This window comes from Ostrea edulis, chromosome 5, assembly GCF_947568905.1.
Source record: "Ostrea edulis chromosome 5, xbOstEdul1.1, whole genome shotgun sequence".
NCBI classification, from domain to species: Eukaryota; Metazoa; Mollusca; class Bivalvia; order Ostreida; family Ostreidae; genus Ostrea; species Ostrea edulis.
The window spans coordinates 79,558,001-79,580,439 of NC_079168.1; the positions used below are offsets into that span (position 1 = coordinate 79,558,001).

Genomic DNA, 22,439 nt, shown 5'->3' on the forward strand with positions numbered 1-22,439 from the left:
ACAGGCATACATATCATAAACAGGCATACATATCATAAACAGGCATACATATCATAAATAGGTATACATATCATAAATAGGTATACATATCATAAACAGGCATACATATCATAAACAGGCATACATATCATAAATAGGTATACATATCATAAATAGGTATACATATCATAAATAGGCATACATATCATAAATAGGCATACATATCATAAATAGGTATACATATCATAAATAGGTATACATATCATAAACAGGCATACATATCATTAGGCATACATATCATAAATAGGCATACATATCATAAATAGGTATACATATCATAAATAGGTATACATATCATAAATAGGTATACATATCATAAACAGGCATACGTATCATAAACAGGCATACATATCATAAATAGGCATACATATCATAAATAGGTATACATATCATAAATAGGCATACATATCATAAATAGGTATACATATCATAAATAGGTATACATATCATAAATAGGCATACATATCATAAATAGACAATATAAATAGGCATACATATCATAAATAGGCATACATATCATAAATAGGTATACATATCATAAATAGGTATACATATCATAAACAGGCATACATATCATAAATAGGTATACATATCATAAATAGGCATACATATCATAAATAGGCATACATATCATAAACAGGCATACATATCATAAATAGGTATACATATCATAAATAGGCAATATAAACAGGCATACATATCATAAATAGGTATACATATCATAAATAGGTATACATATCATAAATAGGCAATATAAACAGGCATACATATCATAAATAGGCATACATATCATAAATAGGTATACATATCATAAATAGGCAATATAAATAGGCATACATATCATAAATAGGTATACATATCATAAACAGGCATACATATCATAAACAGGCATACATATCATAAATAGACAATATAAATAGGTATACATATCATAAATAGACAATATAAATAGGTATACATATCATAAATAGGTATACATATCATAAATAGGCAATATAAATAGGCATACATATCATAAATAGACAATATAAATAGGTATACATATCATAAATAGGCATACATATCATAAATAGGTATACATATCATAAATAGGTATACATATCATAAATAGGCATACATATCATAAACAGGCAATATAAATAGGTATACATATCATAAATAGGTATACATATCATAAATAGGCAATATAAATAGGCATACATATCATAAATAGACAATATAAATAGGTATACATATCATAAATAGGCATACATATCATAAATAGGCATACATATCATAAATAGGCATACATATCATAAACAGGCATACATATCATAAATAGACAATATAAATAGGTATACATATCATAAATAGACAATATAAATAGGTATACATATCATAAATAGGTATACATATCATAAACAGGCATACATATCATAAATAGGTATACATATCATAAACAGGCATACATATCATAAATAGGCATACATATCATAAATAGGTATACATATCATAAATAGGCAATATAAATGGAAGAAATCAAAATTGTCTAAACTTACTCCCCTTTTCGTTGCTATACTAGAAAACTTTGTGTACATTCAGCTTGAGAAATTCACATTGAACAAACACGATAATTTGTCCTGAAATTTCTGTAGTTTAAAAAATCGCCTCTATTCGTGTGTAATAAGATAACGATGCTGTCAACTGCAAACCAGAAATCCCTTAGAACATTAAATATTTACTAACTAATTAACATTATGCTTTAACGTATACAGTGCTAATTAAGACAAAGGAATCTGCACCTAAGAGAATTGAATATATACACACACTTAAAATGCACTGTTTGACCAAATTATCAATATTCAAAGGAGACACTGCTCATAAGTTTTATGAATCTTCACCATTACAAAATTACTTCATTAAAAAAATCACATGATCGAATGCTTCTCGGAATATATTCATTGCCTGTCACAGGAAAACAATTGGACATCACTTGCTTCAATGCAACATTGTTCCCGAGGATGAGCTGGATATATATAGTTATTCCGATGACATTGCCAGAGCTTTAAACGTCGACTGAGTGTTGGCCATACAACCTGCAACAGAAAACCCTCACAACCCCGGTAAACAAGACACAGCGTCAACACCAAACGATAGGATCTCACGGGATTCCTGCCAGATTCCTAGCAGAGTAACTCAATGAATGGAACCGTCATTGGAAGTGGGGGATTTCGTTTATTTTGGGGATTTTAAAGAAGAAAATTAGACTGCACCAAAAAATGCGTTTGATATATTAAGGGATTTTGGAGTGTTTTTGGTATTACAGACAAAGCAAATGTCAAAGAATTGACGTCATTTTAACCTTAGAAAGGATATTAATTCCCCGGTAGACATTTGAAGATGACGCCAGAGGGCCCCGGATGGAGACGTATGCTGGCTCTCTTCGTGTTAGTGATGGTTTATTTGTGTGTGGGAGCTGCTATCTTCAGCCATATCGAGGGCGACCCCGAGATAGAGAGACGTCTACAGCTGGAAGCATTCCTTAGAAACTTCCTAGGTAACGATCATCCTTTTACCTTGTAGAATTTTGGAATTCTTTCTATTTAATTGCAATTATACCTCAGTGGAAAACCGATCACTACACACAATTCCGCGCCGCTGTCCTTCAGTGGAATTTACTCGTTAATGTAGTACGGAAGTTAACTTCTGGTACTCCCACTATGCAAATTATTAAGGGACAATGTCGTCAATGATTGTATTATCATTACAATGGCGCTTGGAATGCTGGACCATCTATTACAAGTTTATGAGTAATTGTACTCATAATAACGCACGTATTGCGTCGCATGAGAATCTTGTCACATGCGGATTTTTGCTGAATTTAAAACATATTTTGTTCTTCGTGGTTACTTTTTATGGGATATACATGTATAGGTAAAAATAGCGACGTGAAACTCGACACTAGAGCTATAAAATGATGATGTGACAAAACTACATTATGAATTTTAAGTTGGTTACCCCGATATTTTTTGTGATTTTTTTTTCTTACAGGTAACCATAGCTGCGTGCAACACGAAGACTTAATCAGTGTTCTACGAGAAGTAGACCAAGAATTCACGTTCGCCTTGAACACTCTTCGTAACACAACAGTATACACTCAGTGGGATTTCATTGGGGCCTTCTCTTTCGTCGTCACTGTAGTGACCACCATAGGTAAAACAAATTCGACAAAGTTCGTCTCGCTAAAAAATGGCATGCAATCCTTATTTACACAGGGGTGATCTGATAAATAGTCCTTGGGTCTGACCCCAGGGGCCGTGGATTTCACAATTTTGGTAGATAATTTCATGCTCAGTATAATTCACGATTAAACAGTCACCTTTATGTCAGATGCCCAGGAGTAAAGAATATTTATTTTAAACACTCAATATATATACATCCCCGTTAAGGCAGGGATTAGAAAATTCAAAACTCTTGTTTTCACTTTAGAGATTTCTTGAATGAAAAATGTATTCTGAATTATTTCAAATTCATTTGTCAGCATTGTTATTTAGCCTCAATTCAATTTATTCTCATATTGCACAAAACAACATAGAGAAAATATACATATTTACAGATACTGATAGTAGAACGAATATCCGGCATATCAGTACTATCTGAATAGAAACACGCGCAGCTTGATTACTACATGTACCAACTAGAGAGATACATTTATCAGGAAAACAGATAATTCGGATACCATTGATTTTGTTTCAGTGATAAATGTTTTACGTCATTTTATAGAAGATGAGCAATACACTAATGCTTACGTCAAATAAGAAGTTTATATCAGGTCTTCCTACAGTATTGAAATTCCTTTTGGCACAATCTGTGCGCCCTTATTAGCTGGCCTGTACTGTTTTGTGTTCTTTTGAGGCAGAATATATTCAATGGCCTCTACTCTCTTGCTGTGGCCTTCAGCTCGACATTTAGATACATCGACGTTTTATCTATAACAATGTTCCCTTTCATTCATATATCGATTTGATATATTCTAGTCCAGAGAACTCTAAATAAAAGGCACCACAGTCTTCCACAACTGCTTTATATTTAAATGCTTTACTGAACATAAACTTTAACGCCAAACTAACAACTCAACTTGATAACAAACGGGGTGACTTCAGCTTCTCCACTGTCAACTTCCCATATTAATGTAGGAATATTCCATTGTCTCCTGCATATGGTGTTTATGTCTCTCAAATGATTCGATACGCGAGAGAATGTTCTGCATATGATAAATTTTAAAACGAAAACAGGCTACGGACAAATAACTTGATGCCAAATGGAATTCAATTGTCTCGTTTAAAAATAGCTTTTCCCAAAATCTTATGATCGTTATAGGCTGATTTTGATTACGGATTACTCCGTGTACCTGATCAAAATAGAGGGCTCACGGTGGGTGTGAACGGCCAACAGGGGGTACTTGCTCCTTCTATGCGTTTAATCGCATATTTGGTTCCTGGTGTCCATGTTTGCCCTACTCTCGACTTTGTATTAATTATAGAATTTATGAGATGAATCATTGTTCATTATCTACCACCCATATTATCTAACTCCATGATGCCACAATGCTTATCACTTGTAAATCTGAGTAAATATGTTTGCATCCATCTGCATCTAAAGCCAAACTCATCTGTATTTCTGACAATTCCTTTTTATCAAAGACTGAGGTTTTGAAATATTAATAAGTATATATACTATGATATTCTAATTTGAAGGTTATGGTAATTTGGCACCAAAGACGTATTCCGGGAAGGTGGCGCTGGCGGTGTACGCTCTCCTCGGAATTCCCATCACACTGATCATGCTGAACTACCTGGGTCAACTCCTGACACGCCTCTCAACCCGGGTCAACAAATGCAAACTGTGCTCGGCTAAACCCCTTGTAAACAAACTGCTAAACATGGTCCTTATTGTTGCCTTGGGTCTGACCATGCTATTTATCTTGCCTGCCTTGGCTTTCAGTTACATCGAGGATTGGACCGTTTTAGAGGCTCTGTACTACTGTTTTGTTACTCTCAGTACTATAGGATTTGGAGACTATATAGCAGGTAAGTTATTTAATGGGATATATTTCAAAAATATATATATATATATATATATATTGGGTCATTAGGATCATCAAGGATTGGACGATTGTCGGCATTGTTGAAATATTAATTAAACGGTGCTCGTAAGCGCGTAAATTTTTCTAACAAAAATGTTAATTAAATTCCCGGCATTTTAGATGTATCATCCTACCCGCTATAGTGATAATTACATCACTACCAGCCGCAATAGCTATAAAACATTTTTTTCTGTAGTTATGTATTACATCGAATTACAACTCAAATCTGTCGCGGTACCTTAGTGGTAAAGCGTCTGCTTTGTAATTGGGAGTTCGTAAGTTCTAGTCCCGGTCGTGTCAGACCTAGGACGTAAATATAGGCCTAGTTTCATATAATATATGATTTATTAGATAAGCAAGGCAACTTTATCGGCTACCAGAGTATCACAAATGATTACTCGATTCAGATTCCATTTACTACATATGAGGGATTGAAACAAGTTATTGTGCACTCATGGCCAAATATCAAACTGCTTATACATGATACAACTTTTCAACCTGAATTCATTAACATTCTATTCAAATACAAAAAGGGTTCTAGGAATATTTATGACTATTTAATATCAAAATCACAGCATCGACCTATTTGCGAAAACAAATGGGTCAATGATTTAAATTTGCAATTACATTTAAATTGGAAACATCTAAATGTATATACAAACATCAAATTCAGGACTGATATGGTTCAACTATAGAAGCATTCATAGAATATTAGGTACTAACAAACTCCTACATATATCAAAAATTAAAAACTCTCCACTTTGTTCAATATGTGCACTAGAACCAGAAACAATTATCTTTTTTTTTTATTGTCCTGTCTCTACACTATGGGCAAAATTATCAGATTGGATTTTTTTAAAAAAACTGGTAAAAGAATGGGATTTAGTGTACAAACTGTTATTTTTGATTTTCCAAAAAACAAAACACATGGTTTTAAACTTTATAATCCTCTTAGTAAAGAGATACATATTCCAATATTCAAGAAAGAATGTCAATATTGTTTTTGATGATGTTTTGAAATGTTTATATGATTACTACATTTTGAAGGAAAAACTTACGGAACAAATATTTTACAAAAAGAAATGGACTAAATGGAAATGTCTTTTCAATTAATGATAATAGCATGTCTTCTTTCTTTTTTTTTTTTTAAACAATAAGTACTAGAATATACATTTAATTGTCTATATCGCTTTCTTTAATCTGTATGAGAGTGTGAGTAAAAGGTGTAGGCCTATATGTATTTGTTGAAAATGATTAAAACAATTTAAAAAAATATAGGCCTAGTTCGATAATCAACTAAAGTAACTTCATTAACCATAGTAGACTTCCGAAACTTCATTGCGCATGCCTAGCTTGCTTCTGGACCTTCAGTGCGCATATCTGGTTACTAAAGTTCAACCGCTCTGTAAGCATAGGTGTGTGGTAGAACAGACATGCGCAGTGACACTCCTTCCGGTTTCGACCAAAGGCAGTTCGATCGTACTTTGGTTAAACTCTAGTTCGAACCAGGCCATAGGTAGTGATTGCTTCTTCGGCAAACGCTCGGCATTTAAAAGTGAGGATGACGAATATTTCGGATATTACCATGCATGTCACGTTCTCCTTTAAAACCCATTCATATCTAATACATTGATTGGTTGATTGATTGAATCACTACCTATTTTAATATCTTAGGTGTGACCATATCTGATACAAGATCAATAATAAAACAACATAGCACACTAAATGGACTAGCAACGACACACGACATCTTCAGTGTTATAACGATAAAGCAGAGCAGAAACACGAAAAATATAATTATCAATTAGGATATCTGGTATGCTTTATTTTAAACTAGTGGATATACGGTGATCAATGTGCGCAATCACACCGTCCCGTTCGGAGTCAACAAACCATGTGCATCTAGTAAAACAACCTAAAAATGAAGGTGTATAACAAAACAGTTATAGACTGTCCTCGGACAACAGCTGTTTTGTTTGACCCTCAAACGGATCTGTTACCCTATGCCTACGGCTTTGCATCATTACGAAGAACTTTTGGAATTGCAGCCCTCTCCCGAAAACGTCAGAATAAAAAGAATTGGAGAGGGTTACATTATAGATTAGGTTTCAATGAAAGGATGTGTCAACTTAACACGCCTTTAAGCATCTTACACAGTACAAGATTTTGTCAATGACCGATTTAATGTAAATTCTAACTCTTCTTAATGGTTTATTTCGTTGATTTCTAATACATGTACATTGCATCGTGCTCTACATAAAAAAAACCAAAGGAAGAAAACACCCCACCCCCGACCCACCTTTTAGCTATTGATCTTAATTACAGTGCTTTATTTTGATAATTTCATAGACCAGGGATGTGACTGAATTCCTCAGAAATCAGAGGAACACTGGTCAAAAAGGGAGGAAAACACCTCACCCTACCTGGAAAAATAAAATTTTCTGACACTTTAGATCAAACCCTGAGTGTTTCATTTTTTTTTTTCGAAAATTTAGCAAATCAGAGGATTTCCTCTGAAAAGAGGAAAAATCACACCCCTGATAGATATAAGATTTCATGTCATACTGCAATTTAATTGTGTTTTGCGCTTTAGGGTTATTTGTTTTTTAAAATAAGGCGCTATATGAATTTTATTACTTTTTGAGAATTTGGAAGGGGGGGGGGGTACAAGGTGTAATTGCTCTCTCATAATTTTCATTTTAAGAATTCCATCTACTTATTCTGTTCCTAAGCGGTGGGCATAATCTTTTCTCTCTCTAAATTATGGGCCCCGGAGTTAGGCGGGGCTAGAAATGGGGATCAGATATTGATATTTTAGCACCTATGTTGTGTGGATTCATGTTGAGTCATGGTACCGTGGGGTTAGGTTTGGGTTATAATATAGGGTCAAAATTTTTCATAGCAATGAAGAGGGTAAACAATCATTTAAAATTCTGAAGATGAACACCAGGACCAAGTTGACTCAAATGAGCGTTGTGGTCCATGGGCTCTTGTTAATTATGCTTTACATCCATCGATATTGAACGAGGAAAGGTATCATAGACAGACATGTTTATAGTTTCCATTTATTTATAGCTATGTCGGAGAACCGCCTCGGTCACCGCGGGGCGGGAGACCTGTATAGGATAGTGACGTATGTGTGGATTCTGTTTGGATTGGCTTACTTGTCGCTTCTGATAAATTATATCTCCAATGTTTTCATCAAAAAGGCTGAAGAGATGGAAAGACTTACAAAAGAAAAATTGGAGGTAATATGGTTACAAGTTTGAAAAGACACTACAGCTTATTTTCCATTTACACGTTTTCTATTCTCTTTAGAGAAGTCGAGAGGCATAGCCTTCATCGACTTCTCTTCGCAAGCATTCATGTTTTGATTCCGGAAAACGTGTAAATGCCGGAGTCGGTGACGGTTTATGCTCTGGCCGACGTTTCGACTCAGATGTGCCTGGATTTACGCAATAGACAAGTTGTTTTCAAACATTTTACAGTAATGGTCAAAACTGTCACAAGGAAATCAGCACTTACTTGCTTTTAATCCATTTTCAACATGTCCCCTGTCCCGGGTTTAAATCATAACTTAACTGGTCCCCTATTGTGACATTGCTTCTCCTAAGACCAGTTAATGTAAACCCAGGGCAGGCCTGAGGGGACATGTTGAAAATGGATTAAAAGCAAGCAAGTGTTGATTTCCTATTTTGTATTGCTTGTGGGATTTATGAGATTGATCATTGTTCGTTATCTTCACCTTTTATTGACACGATAACAATCGCTGCATAAACTTATACATGCATCGGAAGTTTTCCCGGCTTTCTTAACATCCCGGTGAGGCAGCCCCTTTCATTTACGTCTGTTCTAAACCAACCTACAACAAAACTGAAAATAAATCATAATTAAGTTTCAAGATTACATAAAATTACAATATATCCTGTGAAAGACAAATATGTAAGACGGGAAAATTTCAATCACATTGAGTGCCAAAATTTAAGGCTGTAATGCCCTCAGCAAAACCTTTTTGTCCCCCGCCACAACGCGGAAGGGGACATAGAAATACCGGCGTCTGTCCGTCCGTCACATTTGACTTTGTGGACGCAGCTCCCCTGAAACTGCTCATAGGATTTTGTTCAATTTTTGTAGGATTGTTAGTAGTTGATCATATTGCGCCGCCATTTTGATTCGACAAATTTTACAGGATTTATGGGACTTTCTTGAATTTGTACATGCTACACTATAGGAACACTTTATGGACGCAGCTCCTCGGAAACTGCTGTACGGATTTTGTTAAAATTTTGTAGGATTGTTAGTCACCATATGTGGTTGATCACATTACACAGTGATTTTTATTCTACAAATTTTACAGGAGTTATGGGACTTTTGCGCTTAATTTTTTTTTTTTTGCGACGAGGGACATATGGCTACGCGTAGCAATATTGTTTTTTTTTTCACTTTTGTACAATCTTATCATAGGGGCTTGTGTAGAAAAATCAAGACACCCCCTATGGAAAATATTTTTCCTTGGGTGATGTCTTGGTTTTTCTACACAAGCCCCTGTGATCTTGTATATATTAAATGAATTTTACGTCATCTTGGTTATGCATACACTACAGAACGAAAATAATTTTTTTTCTTTACTTTCAGGCTGAAGTATCTCGATTACAACAAGAATTGTCGAAAACTGGAAAATCCGTATATAAAACAGCCGCAAATGTTAAATCCAGTGTGAAAGGGAAAATGTGGGAAGCGCCATCTGGCAATGGCATTGAACAAGAGACAGGAAACGTAACTCTACTCCGTATATCTCAACTGAGCGAAAGTTAGAAAAGATAGGTCTTTTGAAAAAAAAGATATATCTGTGTTCTTTGAAATCCGTCCCAGAGAGAGAGAGAGAGAGAGAGAGAGAGAGAGAGAGAGAGAGGTGGCATGATCGAATACTCTGTAAGTAAATTTCCCTTTCATTACAATGTTTATCTGTAAAGGTTGTATCTCACTACAGAGACCACAACAATGTTTTGTGTGCGTATTTACATTCAACAATTGCAAGAGCCCATGTGTGCCATTATATACGATCGAGCACGTTCACCTTATTTTATTCACACGCCAAGGATTTTCTTGGAGAGTGAAGCAGACCTGAACAGATGACGACAGTTAGTAAAGATGACGTCACTTTTGAAATGATAATGTCTAAATGATTTAGGCTACATTCAGCCGAGCGATGTTCCGATTGCACCGGGGCTTGGTGACGCGACCTTTATACAGTGTATATACATGTAGATAATACATGTACAACCTAATAAGGCAGTATGACTGTACACATAGGGAGAAACATACGCATGCTCATGCACAAATATATGCTCATCGCAATCAGCAATGTTTCAGAAACAACAGAATAAAAAAAGTTCTGTATGGTTTGTGAAAAACACAGTTTTCCAGTGTTCTTAATAAAAGAAAAACGATTGATGTTATGAAGTCTAACTTATTCATTTGTACATAGAACTTTACATGACAACTTATTCAACTAAACAACGCTCAACACAGGAAGTGATATATTTTTCATATCTAAGGTGGCTCACTACACCCTGAAATAGTTTCTCAAATCAGTACGAATTGATTTAATTATAAAAGATATGATAATATACAATATTAAAGTATATATGCCAAAAAGGCAAAACATATACGAATTTTGATAAAAACATGATTTTCAAAAAAATTATTTCAACACATGAATAAAAGACTGGGGATTTGAACTCGAGATCTGCGGTTCACCAGCCCAGAGCTACAATGATAGACAAACAATTCGATCGATACAAATAATTTCACAAAACATTAAAATCGCCATCTTGTGACGTGGTGTCATACAGAGTATAAACTTTAGTGTAGTGAGCTACTTTAAAATTAGCTGCAGAACTGTAGCTCTCTGAAAAAATATTTTGACATAACAGAGAGCTACAGAGCCACACCTTATAAAAACCTTCGATTTACGGCGCACAGAAAGCTGCGCACGGTTTAGGCCTTATATCGTTGTATTCTCGAGTTGCTGTCTCATAAATTTAATATAAAAAAATTCTTAACATATTTTCCTACTATACTTGTGTCTAAACATACTTTCAAATATTCATTAAAGCCCCATACGACCTGAAAACTCCAAGCTTCAAATGTGTTCAACCTCAAAATGTTCTGCAAAAAATTGCAAAACTTGTGATGTACTGATCACTAAAAATTCATTTAATAGTAATCTAACTGGACGTAGTTTCTGTACCAAAACGTTTGATAATCTGACATGTAAATCTTCTAACGTTGTCTACGCCATTGAGTGTAACCTGTGTGGCTTAATTTATGTGGGAGAAACCAAGGGTTCACTTAATAAAAGAATATCGGGGCACAGATTTCAAATTAATAATGGTGGTAACCAACTTCTTTACAAGCATTTTAATGCACCGGACCACTCCATCTTGTCCATGAGGGTAAGGATTTTAAAAAAAATTTACCATCACACAAACAATCCTACATTAAGCACCCCTTTTCGTAGACAACGAGAAGATCACTGGATCAGGACCCTAGGCACTGCATTTCCATATGGATCCAATGATAATGTATATGATGTGGGAAATTTGACTAGTCCACAAGGAAATAACGTTAATGTGATGGGACTCTTTCCCAGTACCCAAAGACGAAAATGCAGTCACGGACATCGTTCATATAAAAGACCAAGTATAAATGATGTCACGTTTGATTCACTTTTGCCTCACGTCAACAGACAATTGGGTCCTCATCATATTCGTACAAAACTTTACTCTATTCCATTGAGGGTTTTACATTCGTTATTTGAAGAAGCTATGGCTAGTCTATACTTGGATTTTTCAACACCTGAATATAGACTGAACTCTATGATTATGGATGTTGCCTACCACAGGCTCTATAAACCAGCACGGACCATGGATGATATTCCTTCCAAATCATGCCGTCAGTTCCTGAAGCTCAAATTTACAAACAAAGGAATAGATGCCGTCAACATAAGCACCATTCTTCGTCATAAAAGGGTTCAGTCGTGTATTCCAACTTATTTCAAGTTCAAGTCTACACCCTGTATTTCCTACAGCTATACTTCTACTATTGCATCCAAACTTTTTAATTATAAACAAACTTTGCAGTGCTTAGATATAGACCATCGTATACGTAATCCACCAACATGTTCTTGTTCTTCATCTTCTTTCAACTACAGTCCAGCTGGACATGTCATTACTGGTGATGTTGATATAGTTGAAAATGAGGACCTCAAATCACTTATTCTTAAAGGTCCTAAATACAGAGAACCTCGGTCTTTTAATTGGCGACAGAACTTCATCTCTATTATGAGTTCTGTCGAAGATTATGCCAGACGATGGGCCAAATATAAAAAAGAAGAACTTCATACATTGTCAGAATGGGTTAAAAGCATAAGAGGGATATTAAAATCCCGCATTAGACACATGAAAACCAAAGTACGTACCATCTATCCTTCTGTGTTTAGTAAACCAGAAGTGATAAAAGAATTAGATAGGTTACATGAGGAATATGTTTTGGTTCCAGCTGACAAAGCCAGTAACAACATTGTCTTTGTTTGTAAGGCTCATTATTACAACTGTATTTTAAACGAACTTGGCATTAATTCCACTTTTGGTAATCATACTTATACTCCAACTGCCCTTTCAAAAGACGAGATTCTTCAAAACCATGCTTCAATTTTAGACACATTTAATATTCCAGTCAATGGGTCGAATGAATATGAGTTACCGTACCTATACTGGATTCCTAAACTACATAAAAACCCTTACAAACAAAGATACATTGCTGGATCCAGTAAGTGCTCTACCAAGCCCCTATCTTTGCTCCTCACGAAAATGTTAACAGCTGTGAAGGAGAAACTTCAAACTTACTGTGCGACTACATATGCCAGAAGTGGTGTTAATCAAATGTGGATTCTAAAAAATTCTAGAGAACTTTTAGTAAACTTGAAATCACAGAATTTTTCCAAAATCAATAGCATTAAAACCTATGACTTTTCAACACTATACACGACCATTCCTCACGATAAATTAAAGACTAGACTTTTTGACATCATAGACAGTTGCTTCTTCAACAAAAACGGAAAACGGAAATATTCATATCTAGTGATCAGTCATTCAAAAACTTACTTTGTTAAACACCACTCTGATTCCACACACAAGTACTCTGAAGTTGAAATAAAAAAATATGCTAGAGTTTCTCATTGACAATATCTTCGTGGTTTTTGGTGATCAGGTCTTCCAACAGTCTGCTGGAATTCCCATGGGCACGAATTGTGCTCCTTTGTTAGCTGACCTGTTTTTATATTCATATGAAGCAGAATTTATTCAAAAACTTCTACGTAAGAAAAAATCTCTCGCTGTGACCTTCAATTCGACTTTTAGATACACCGATGACGTTTTGTCTATTAACAATGATAGCTTTCATTCATATGTCGATTTGATATATCCCTGTGAGCTCGAAATAAAGGACACCACAGAGTCGTCCACTTCTGCTTCATACTTAGATATTTTATTGAAAGTAGACATTAACGGCAAACTGACAACTCAACTGTATGACAAACGGGATGATTTCAGCTTCTCCATCGTCAACTTCCCACATTTATGTAGCAATATTCCATTATCACCTGCATATGGTGTTTATATATCTCAACTGATTCGATATGCAAGAGCCTGTTCTGGGTATAGTCAGTTTTTAAATCGAGGTAAGCTACTGACAAACAAGTTGATGGTACAGGGATTTCAACAGTCTCGATTGAAGTCAGCATTTCGCAAATTCTATGGTCGTTATAACGATCTAGTTCGTCAATACATCCTTGCATTAGGTCAAATGCTGTCTGACGTGTTTCATACCGATTGTTAAGCCGTTCTTTGCACACTGATTTGACTGCGGATAACTCCGTTTACCTGATCAGGATATGGGGCTCACGGCGGGTGTGACCGGTCAACAGGGGATGCTTACTCCTCCTAGGCACCTGATCCCACCTCTGGTGTGTCCAGGGGTCCGTGTTTGCCCAACTATCTATTTTGTATTGCTTGTATGAGTTATGAGATTGATCACTGTTCGTTATCTTCCCCTTGCATTAAGGTATTTTATGGCAAGATTTATATCAATGGATTCGGTACATGTTTGAAACTCAAACGTTATATTATTATTTAGACCAGACTGTATTTTCTTTATGAAATGAACTTTAAGTCCAAATCAGATGCAAGGATGACTTTTAATTCTAAGGTTAAAAATATTTCATATCCATTAGGCCTATTGCAATTGCAAGATTACCTATTTTTACGATTATATCTATTATAAAATCGGGATTTTCCCCTTCATATTCTCATAATCATTAGTAAAAGCAGTGAAGAAACCCTTTTGTGCATCCTCGCACGCTTTCACACTACTATTATCCAGGATAGTTGGTTGTATGCCTCACATTCCAAGTTACAGATCAAAGACAGTTTTCCAGTAACCCGAAGTCTATCAAATTTCAAAACTCCACCGTTAATTTCTACATACATTTCAACTTTGCATACGGGAAAAAAACGTACAAGCTCAGTAATATGAGGAGTTTTGTTTTGAACAATTGAAAAACTATTCTTCGGTATAAAGAATAATGAAACTAACAACTTTTTATTAAACAAACTGAGAGACGTTTCACCAAAAAATAACATTAGTAACATTAAAGCTAATTCTTTTTTTTTTAATGTTTTTTCTGAAAATATGCATGCTAAGATTATTCCTAAGTGTTAGAATTTCAAAACAGGATATAAAAATGTGTTGAATTATTTCTACATCTTATTTTCAGAAAGAACAACTGCTATCTGAAATGAAATTGATATTTTAAGGTAATATTTCGTAGTAAGAAACTTGTAAACCATTGTATTGCAGTCACGGAATGTGGGTAGCAATGCTTGTTTCAAACCAAACTTGAATTAACTCTTTGGCGGAAACATTGCTTTCCAGGTGTATAGATACAATTCAATGTTTCATTTTTTGGATTTCTTTGGGTACGAGATCATTACAATTTATCATATCGTATAAAACGTTGGAACATTTTTTCGTTCATTAGTATAGATTCAAAGTAGAGAGTGTACAGTGCAATACAACAGTATTACCAGAACTATATTCAAGTTTTTTAGGCTGTGTCTGTCAAGAGATCATCCTAAAGTCAATACCCTGGGGTTGTGAAATTCCCAAATTTGATACATCCTTTTCTGCTTTTCCTAAATATGTATTTGGTTTTTATACCATATCAGTAAATTTTAAGAAGTATTTCAGATGATAAAGAAAATATAATCAATATAATAATTTTGGTTCTACCCTGGAACCAAACTCTTACCCCCTAAGGTCATGAACTTTACAATTTGGTAAAGAACTGCTTTCTCCTTCTACAAATCTAATTAGTTTCAATTTAATATCAATAGCATTAAAAAGGTATTATCTAAATCCTTTACATGTATACACTGTATATACCAAGTTTGGTCCCTTCCTGGAGTTAGAACCTCTACCCGGGGATAATGAAAGTTACAAATTTGGTAGAAGTCTTCCTGATCTACATCATTGTGGATTTAGTTTTTCTTACACATGTGCGGTTGTAGAAAAGAAAATTTCATATAATGTCCATTCAATCAAATTTAAAGTCCTTTTTGAATTTTAGATCATTAACATCATGTCAAATATCACTTCAGATAATGTACATCATACATATAGTATACGGACGTTCTTTGTTATCAGTAACATTTACTATATACTAGTATATATAAACAACGGGGGGAAAATATCTTAGAACGAATGTAATGTCAGTCCAAATACATTGTACATACGGTGAGTAGGCATTATAAAACACTTTAGAAAATAATTTTATGAACTCTTTTGGGTTTCGAAATTGACAGAAACACCGTTTCTATGCACAAAAATGTGATTTTATTGGTAAATTCCAGGAGCTTCCAGGGGCAAAGCATCATATTAATTATGACCAAACACAAATTTAACTTTGAAATGGCACATTTTACCTAAAGTATACTTGAAAAATGTGATATATATATCATAAACAGAGGAGAATACAGGTGAAAGTGTCTCTGGAGAGAAATGTAAACCTCAAACAATTGAGTGGTGTAAATGAACAAAACTTAGTGCATATACCTACCAAAAACAAACATGTGCACATTACAGACAAATCCATCAGTCTACATCTGATTAATGAAAGATCTGTACCAGGAAAGCTGTATCCCTCTGTGAATATATAACCGATAAATGAGTCGACATCTTGGCTATAACTGAAGCCTGGTTGCGTGAAGGAGATGATTCACATATAAACGACTAGCTGCAATAATGTAGCCCTCTCTAAATTTTTTTTTTTTTTAGGGAGAGGGCTACAACTCCTTAGGATCTCCGTAATGGTGCAAATGCGGGAGTGATTCACTCCCGCAACATTTGCGCTCATTCTAAACATTTCCTGACTTTCTTTACGTAAATAAAATGATATTCTATGTTTCTTAGTCAATATATAAATTTACAACCTGCAACTTTAGATTTGTGAGGCTCTATTCTACCGTTTTCAACAATTTCGATAAATTCCAATTTCTCGATTCATATTTGTGCGCCATGTTTGATGTACTGAAGTTTCAACTTCCGGTTGTCAAGTCATTTGCCATATAAGGTAGTATTTACATCAATGAACAAGTATGGAGGCGAAAGCTATTTCGTCGGTATTGAAAAGGTTTGAATTTAATATCAAGTTAAAAACCGAACAGCAGAGTGTAAATTCTTTCTGCAACAATATGATTTTCCTTTCTTTGTCGAAGTGGCTCGAGTAACTACATTTTCGCGCTGATTGTCAATGTTTAGGCTTTTCATTAGATCCACCTACGAGATCTCGCGATAACAAACATGGCGGAGCAGACGAAGAATTTTGCATGCTGTACATTATATTTAATGAAAAACACCTTTGTTAGACATGCCCGAGCACAACGTTGGTACTCCTTTTGGTGTAAACAACATTTGGGACTAATACACAGAGTTTATTATCGGTTATTCATAAAATTATTTTGCACCATTACGGAGATCCTATGGAATTGTAGCCCTATCCCGAAAACGTCAGAATAAAAAAAAATTGGATAGGGCTACATTATTGCAGCTAATAAACGACCTCTGCCCATCCGGGTACAAATACATTGGTGTGCCCAGACCTACATCTAAAGGGGCTAGAGTGGGAGGGGTTGGCTCTGTTATTAGGGCCAGCATGGATATCATATGTACCCCTCAACCTGAATTCAAGACATTTGAAACTTGCGCGGTCAGACTCAATGGCAACCATCCTGTCACTCTAGTGCTTGTGTATCATCCTCCCCACTCACGACAGAATGGTCTCACAGTGACCCAATTTCTCCAAGAGTGGGAACAGTTCCTGTCACACGTGTGCACCACTACTCCATCCCAACTGTACACCGTGGAAACATGAACACCCATTATGACGAACCGGACTTGTCCAACACCAAACAGATGCAGAACATAGTGGCTGGATTAGACCTCAAACGACATGTAGATGTCCCCACACATGCAGCTGGACACACTCTGGACTTAGTGTTCACAAGGGATGACTCTATGTACTCACTGGTAAAGTCAACGTCTGTGATTGATATAGGGATTTCAGACCATTATGCTGTTACATGCCAACTCCATACCTGTCCATTACACCTGGCAAACAAAACTCGGAGAATCGCTGTCTTCCATCAAAGAGGGGAGCAATGTCGACGATCTGCTGTCAGATTTCGATTCCAAAGCAAAAGAGGTTCTGGACAGCATATCACCCCTTCGAACCATCACCATCAAAGGCGACTCCCTCAAACCGTGTTACAATGACTCAATCCATGAAGCCAGACAACGGAGAAGACAGTTGGAACGTAAAGCCATGAGTTGAGGCCTGGAGGTGCATAGACAGATGCTTGCGGAGAAGACTCGAGCTGTGGTGCATATGATCAACTCCTCCAAGTCCAGCTATTATCAAGAAAAGCTCATCACAGCGGACAGTAAAGAGACTTTTAGAGTTATTAGCAGTCTGGTGAATTATAAAGTAGGGACTCCTTTACCACCGTCTACCAGTAACCAGACCCTTGCTGACGATTTTGTGCAGTTTTTCTACAGCGAAGTTGAAAAGATCAGACAGGGTCTCGATGCCTCAGATCTCCATGACAATACAGCTTCTCCAGACCTGGACAGATCAGTGCCTCATCTTGGTTCCTTTAAGATCCAGACGCAGGAAGAAGTGGACAAGGTCATCAGGAGCTGTGCTAATAAGACCTGCTCACTGGATGCCATCCCCACTGCGCTCTTGAAGAACAGCACTTCTCTCTGTGGTGCTACCGAGCATTACTGAGCTGGTAAATACATCACTTTCAACCGGAGTCTTTCCAAATGAGCTGAAACGTGCACATGTTACACCACGTCTGAAAAAAACTGGACTTGATATGAGAATTTTTAGTAACTATAGACCAGTATCAAACATCCCATTCATCAGCAAGGTCATCGAGCGTGTTGTTGCACAGCAGCTTAATAGCCATCTCATCAGGAATGGTCTACATGATGATCTGCAGTCAGCTTATAAGACCGGTACCAGCACTGAGACAGCCATCCTGCGAATAAAAGCAGACGTAGAAGCAGTACTGGATGAAGGTGACGCTATGCTCCTGGTCCTTCTTGACCTAAGTGCGACATTTGATACCATCGATCATACCCTCTTGCTGGAGAGACTACATGAGGAAGCTGGATTGACAGACACAGCACTCCGTTGGGTACAGTCTTATTTGAGTGGCCGCATCCAAGCGGTGAAGATCAACACCAGTGTGTCCTCAGATGTACCACTGTCCATCGAAGTGCCCCAAGGGTCTGTTCTCGGCCCCCTTCTCTTCCTGGTGTACTTTCTCCCACTCAGGAGAGTTACCAACCAATATGCCATAAACCATCATGGGTTCGCAGATGACACTCAACTTTACAGCCGTTTGAGTGTAAAAAACACTGCCATGCGGACCTATCAAGTCAACATTATGGAGGAATGCATAGCAAGTGTCCGAACCTGGATGACTGTGAACAAACTTAAACTAAATGATGGAAAAACTGAGATAATGGTGGTTGCTAGTGCCCACAACCAGTGCCTTGTGAAGGATATCCGTCTGAAGATTGGTGAAGCAATATTGACACCTAAGTCTACTGTTAAAAACCTCGGTGCTGCCCTGGACGCCACCTTATCAATGGAAAAACAAGTCAGTCCGTGGTAAGGAAGATGTATTTCAACATCAGGAGAATATCCAAGGTGAAACACCATCTCACCCATGAAGCGTGTGCGAAGGTCATCAATGCAACAGTCATATCCCACCTTGACTATCACAATGCCCTCCTGCTTGGCATGACCGATCGTCCCATGCACTGACTACAAGTGGCTCAGAACAACGCTGCACGGTGTCTTACAAGAACATGCTACAGACAACATAGTTCGCCGGTACTTCAACAACTACACTGGCTGCCTGTAAAGCAACGCGTTGTGTTTGAATTGCTGACAATCATACATAAGTCACTACACTCTTTCTCAGCACCTGCATACATGAGAGAGCTATGTCCTGTTTACCAGCCACATAGGACCTTGAGATCATCATCCGACCAATGGAAACTGGTAGTGAAGAAATCATCAAACAAATACGGTGCAAGAGCCATAAAAACACTAGGTGAACAATTGTGGAATAAACTGCCACTGGAACTTCGAGAGCTTGAAGCACATGGAGCATTCCGCAAGAACCTAAAAACACTCTTGTTCAAGCGTGAATATGGCCTATGAATGTAAAATTCAGTGTAATATCAAGGATTCCATGTGCAAGCTCTTGCAAACTGAATTTTGATCCAGCATACGAATACCTGTATGCCAATTGTATCCTGTCAAGTCAAAGTCGACCACTTTGTCATTTTACTACCATGTTTTATTTAAATTCTTTCTATTGTTTTATCATTTCCTTTATAGATCTTGCAGGTCTTTTATTAGTATATTATCAATGATTATTAGCACAAACATTGTACAGCGCATAGAAACTATTTGTAATTTTGTGCTTTATAAATGAATAAAATAATAATAATAAAAATAATAACTAGGATCGATAACCATACATTTTCAAAACTCTGTAAACAATAATATATCCCAATCTTGGTGTAAACAACAAATAATGAACTATAATGAGCTTGTCATAATCATAATTTCTGTTGTGAAAACCTTTTAAACACATACAGCCCAGTGGCTAAGTACTTCGTTACTAGCTTGAAAATACGGATGTATATTTAATTGCTGTTATAAAATTTAGAAATTCATTTCAAAATTAAGGATGATCTCCCTCATGCATAGCTCTTATCCTTGGACGAATTTGGCTCTAAAACTTCACAGTTATTTCGGATTTCAAACGTTTCGGTTGAGCATCACTGAAGAGACATTATTTGTCGAAATGCGCATCTGGTGCATCAAAATTGGTACCGTATAAGTTTTACATTAAACAATAGATTTCGATCATTAAAAGTGAAAAAACTAAATTTTGAGGAAAGTCATGAATCAGTCTCTTTGATATTAAAAATAACTAGAATTAGATCAGTTTGATGTGAATGAAGGACTAGAACTGATTTCTCGTGCTTACAACACACCCGAATGTGTAGTTCCAAATATAAAGATGTAAGACATAAGAACCCGAGGGTCTTCATCGAACCAATGACTCAAACCCACGAGTACTCCGCGAGTCATTTAAGAATAAAGTTTTTGAAAAAGTATTATTATATCAGACCCTCTGTCTTTAAATTAATTAAACTTTTATCGACACAGAATGCAAAGGAATTATGTAACTTGGGTAAATTTATTAAGAATTCCTTTGAAATTAGAAATACTAATGTATAAGCACAATTTCTATTCTTTCTTGACCTTTATATGATTTTAGATTTATTACATTGTATACTATGTCTATAAGCTGTATTTGCTTTTGACTAATAAACAACAACGACTCTAAGTAAGCCGTGTCGCTGACGTAATATATCCCTGACTCGGGTTAGTAGATCTGGAAACAATCGCTCTGCAGTCGACTTGGTTGTCATGGTACTGTACAGAACTGGGATTGTTAATGCTGAGGTGGGTGCTAATTTTCAATAATTGCTGTGACCCAGTTATGCCTGCTTGTAACCGGGTATAATTACAGGGCCGTAAATTACATGGAGGCGGAGGAGGCAGCTGCCTCCTCCAACTTTTGAGCCAAAAAAAATTAAAATTTAAAGTTCATTAGAATTTATGTTGTTTCCAATAACTAAGAACATGATACCTCCCTTAAAAAGCATTCCAAATCTTTCTTTTAGAATGAGTTAGTCAAGTAACATCTTAGAAGGCCCTAGAATCAAGGATTTTGCACGAAACGTGTTCAGTGTGCACAAAATGTGCTCAGCGTCTGGGGGCCTGGGCGGCCCCCAGACCCCCGCCTAATTTCCTGCCTCCTCCAAATTGAAGGTTAATTTACGGCCCTGTAATTAGGGCACAACAACTTGCCAAATGGAAAACAACTTCCATAAATCTGTTAAATACATCAAAATGCATTTTCTATCAATATGCATACACATGTAACTGTGTCTCATGATGGAAAATTAAGTTATACAACTTATATTATTATTATCAAGGAAGAAAACCACGAATTTCCGAGCGCCCGACCAACATGTTCTCTCACATACAGCAACTGCCGATCCCGAGGATCAGGCCCAGGTTGTGGAGTTGATAAGCCAGTCACCAAGCGCTGCGCCACCCCTTGTAGTGATTTCTATGCCTAGAAATTTTATTTATCTAGAGTACACGACTTGCTAGTTTAGCATGATGGTTGACCTCCTTATTATAAGAGTGCTCTTCTTGGCAATCAAAAATTCCTGTCTTTATTTGTGTCCTTCACCAAGTGCTAATGACCTACAGTTACATTACACACAACTAGGTCATAAATAAATATTGTGTCTAGGACACTTTTCAACTTTCGAAAACAAATGATTTGTTACTTCCAGTGGTTGTGATTTACTATTTTATAAAATCTCAACCTGCATGGACGAAGCGCACGTTGGTGAATTTCTTATATTCATACATATACTGGTTGTACGGAGCGCCAATTCAACATCAATTCAAACTAGTTAAGATATCTTCACTTATTTGATGATACTGTTAATTTACTTAATGCGTTCAACGATTCAATTAAAA

General features: G+C 36.3%; 1 protein-coding gene across 1 annotated transcript; it reads left to right on the top strand.

Moving 5' to 3' along the window:
• The first annotated feature begins 2,103 nt into the window (after window positions 1-2,103).
• LOC125652717 (potassium channel subfamily K member 16-like) lies at window positions 2,104-10,623 on the top strand. The gene is made up of 5 exons (XM_048882085.2): window positions 2,104-2,575; window positions 3,070-3,231; window positions 4,776-5,108; window positions 8,240-8,412; window positions 9,800-10,623. The coding sequence occupies exons 1-5, from the start codon at window positions 2,419-2,421 to the stop codon at window positions 9,977-9,979; spliced, it is 1,005 nt and encodes a 334-aa protein (XP_048738042.1). The 5' UTR covers window positions 2,104-2,418; the 3' UTR covers window positions 9,980-10,623.
• Window positions 10,624-22,439: the final 11,816 nt, after the last annotated feature.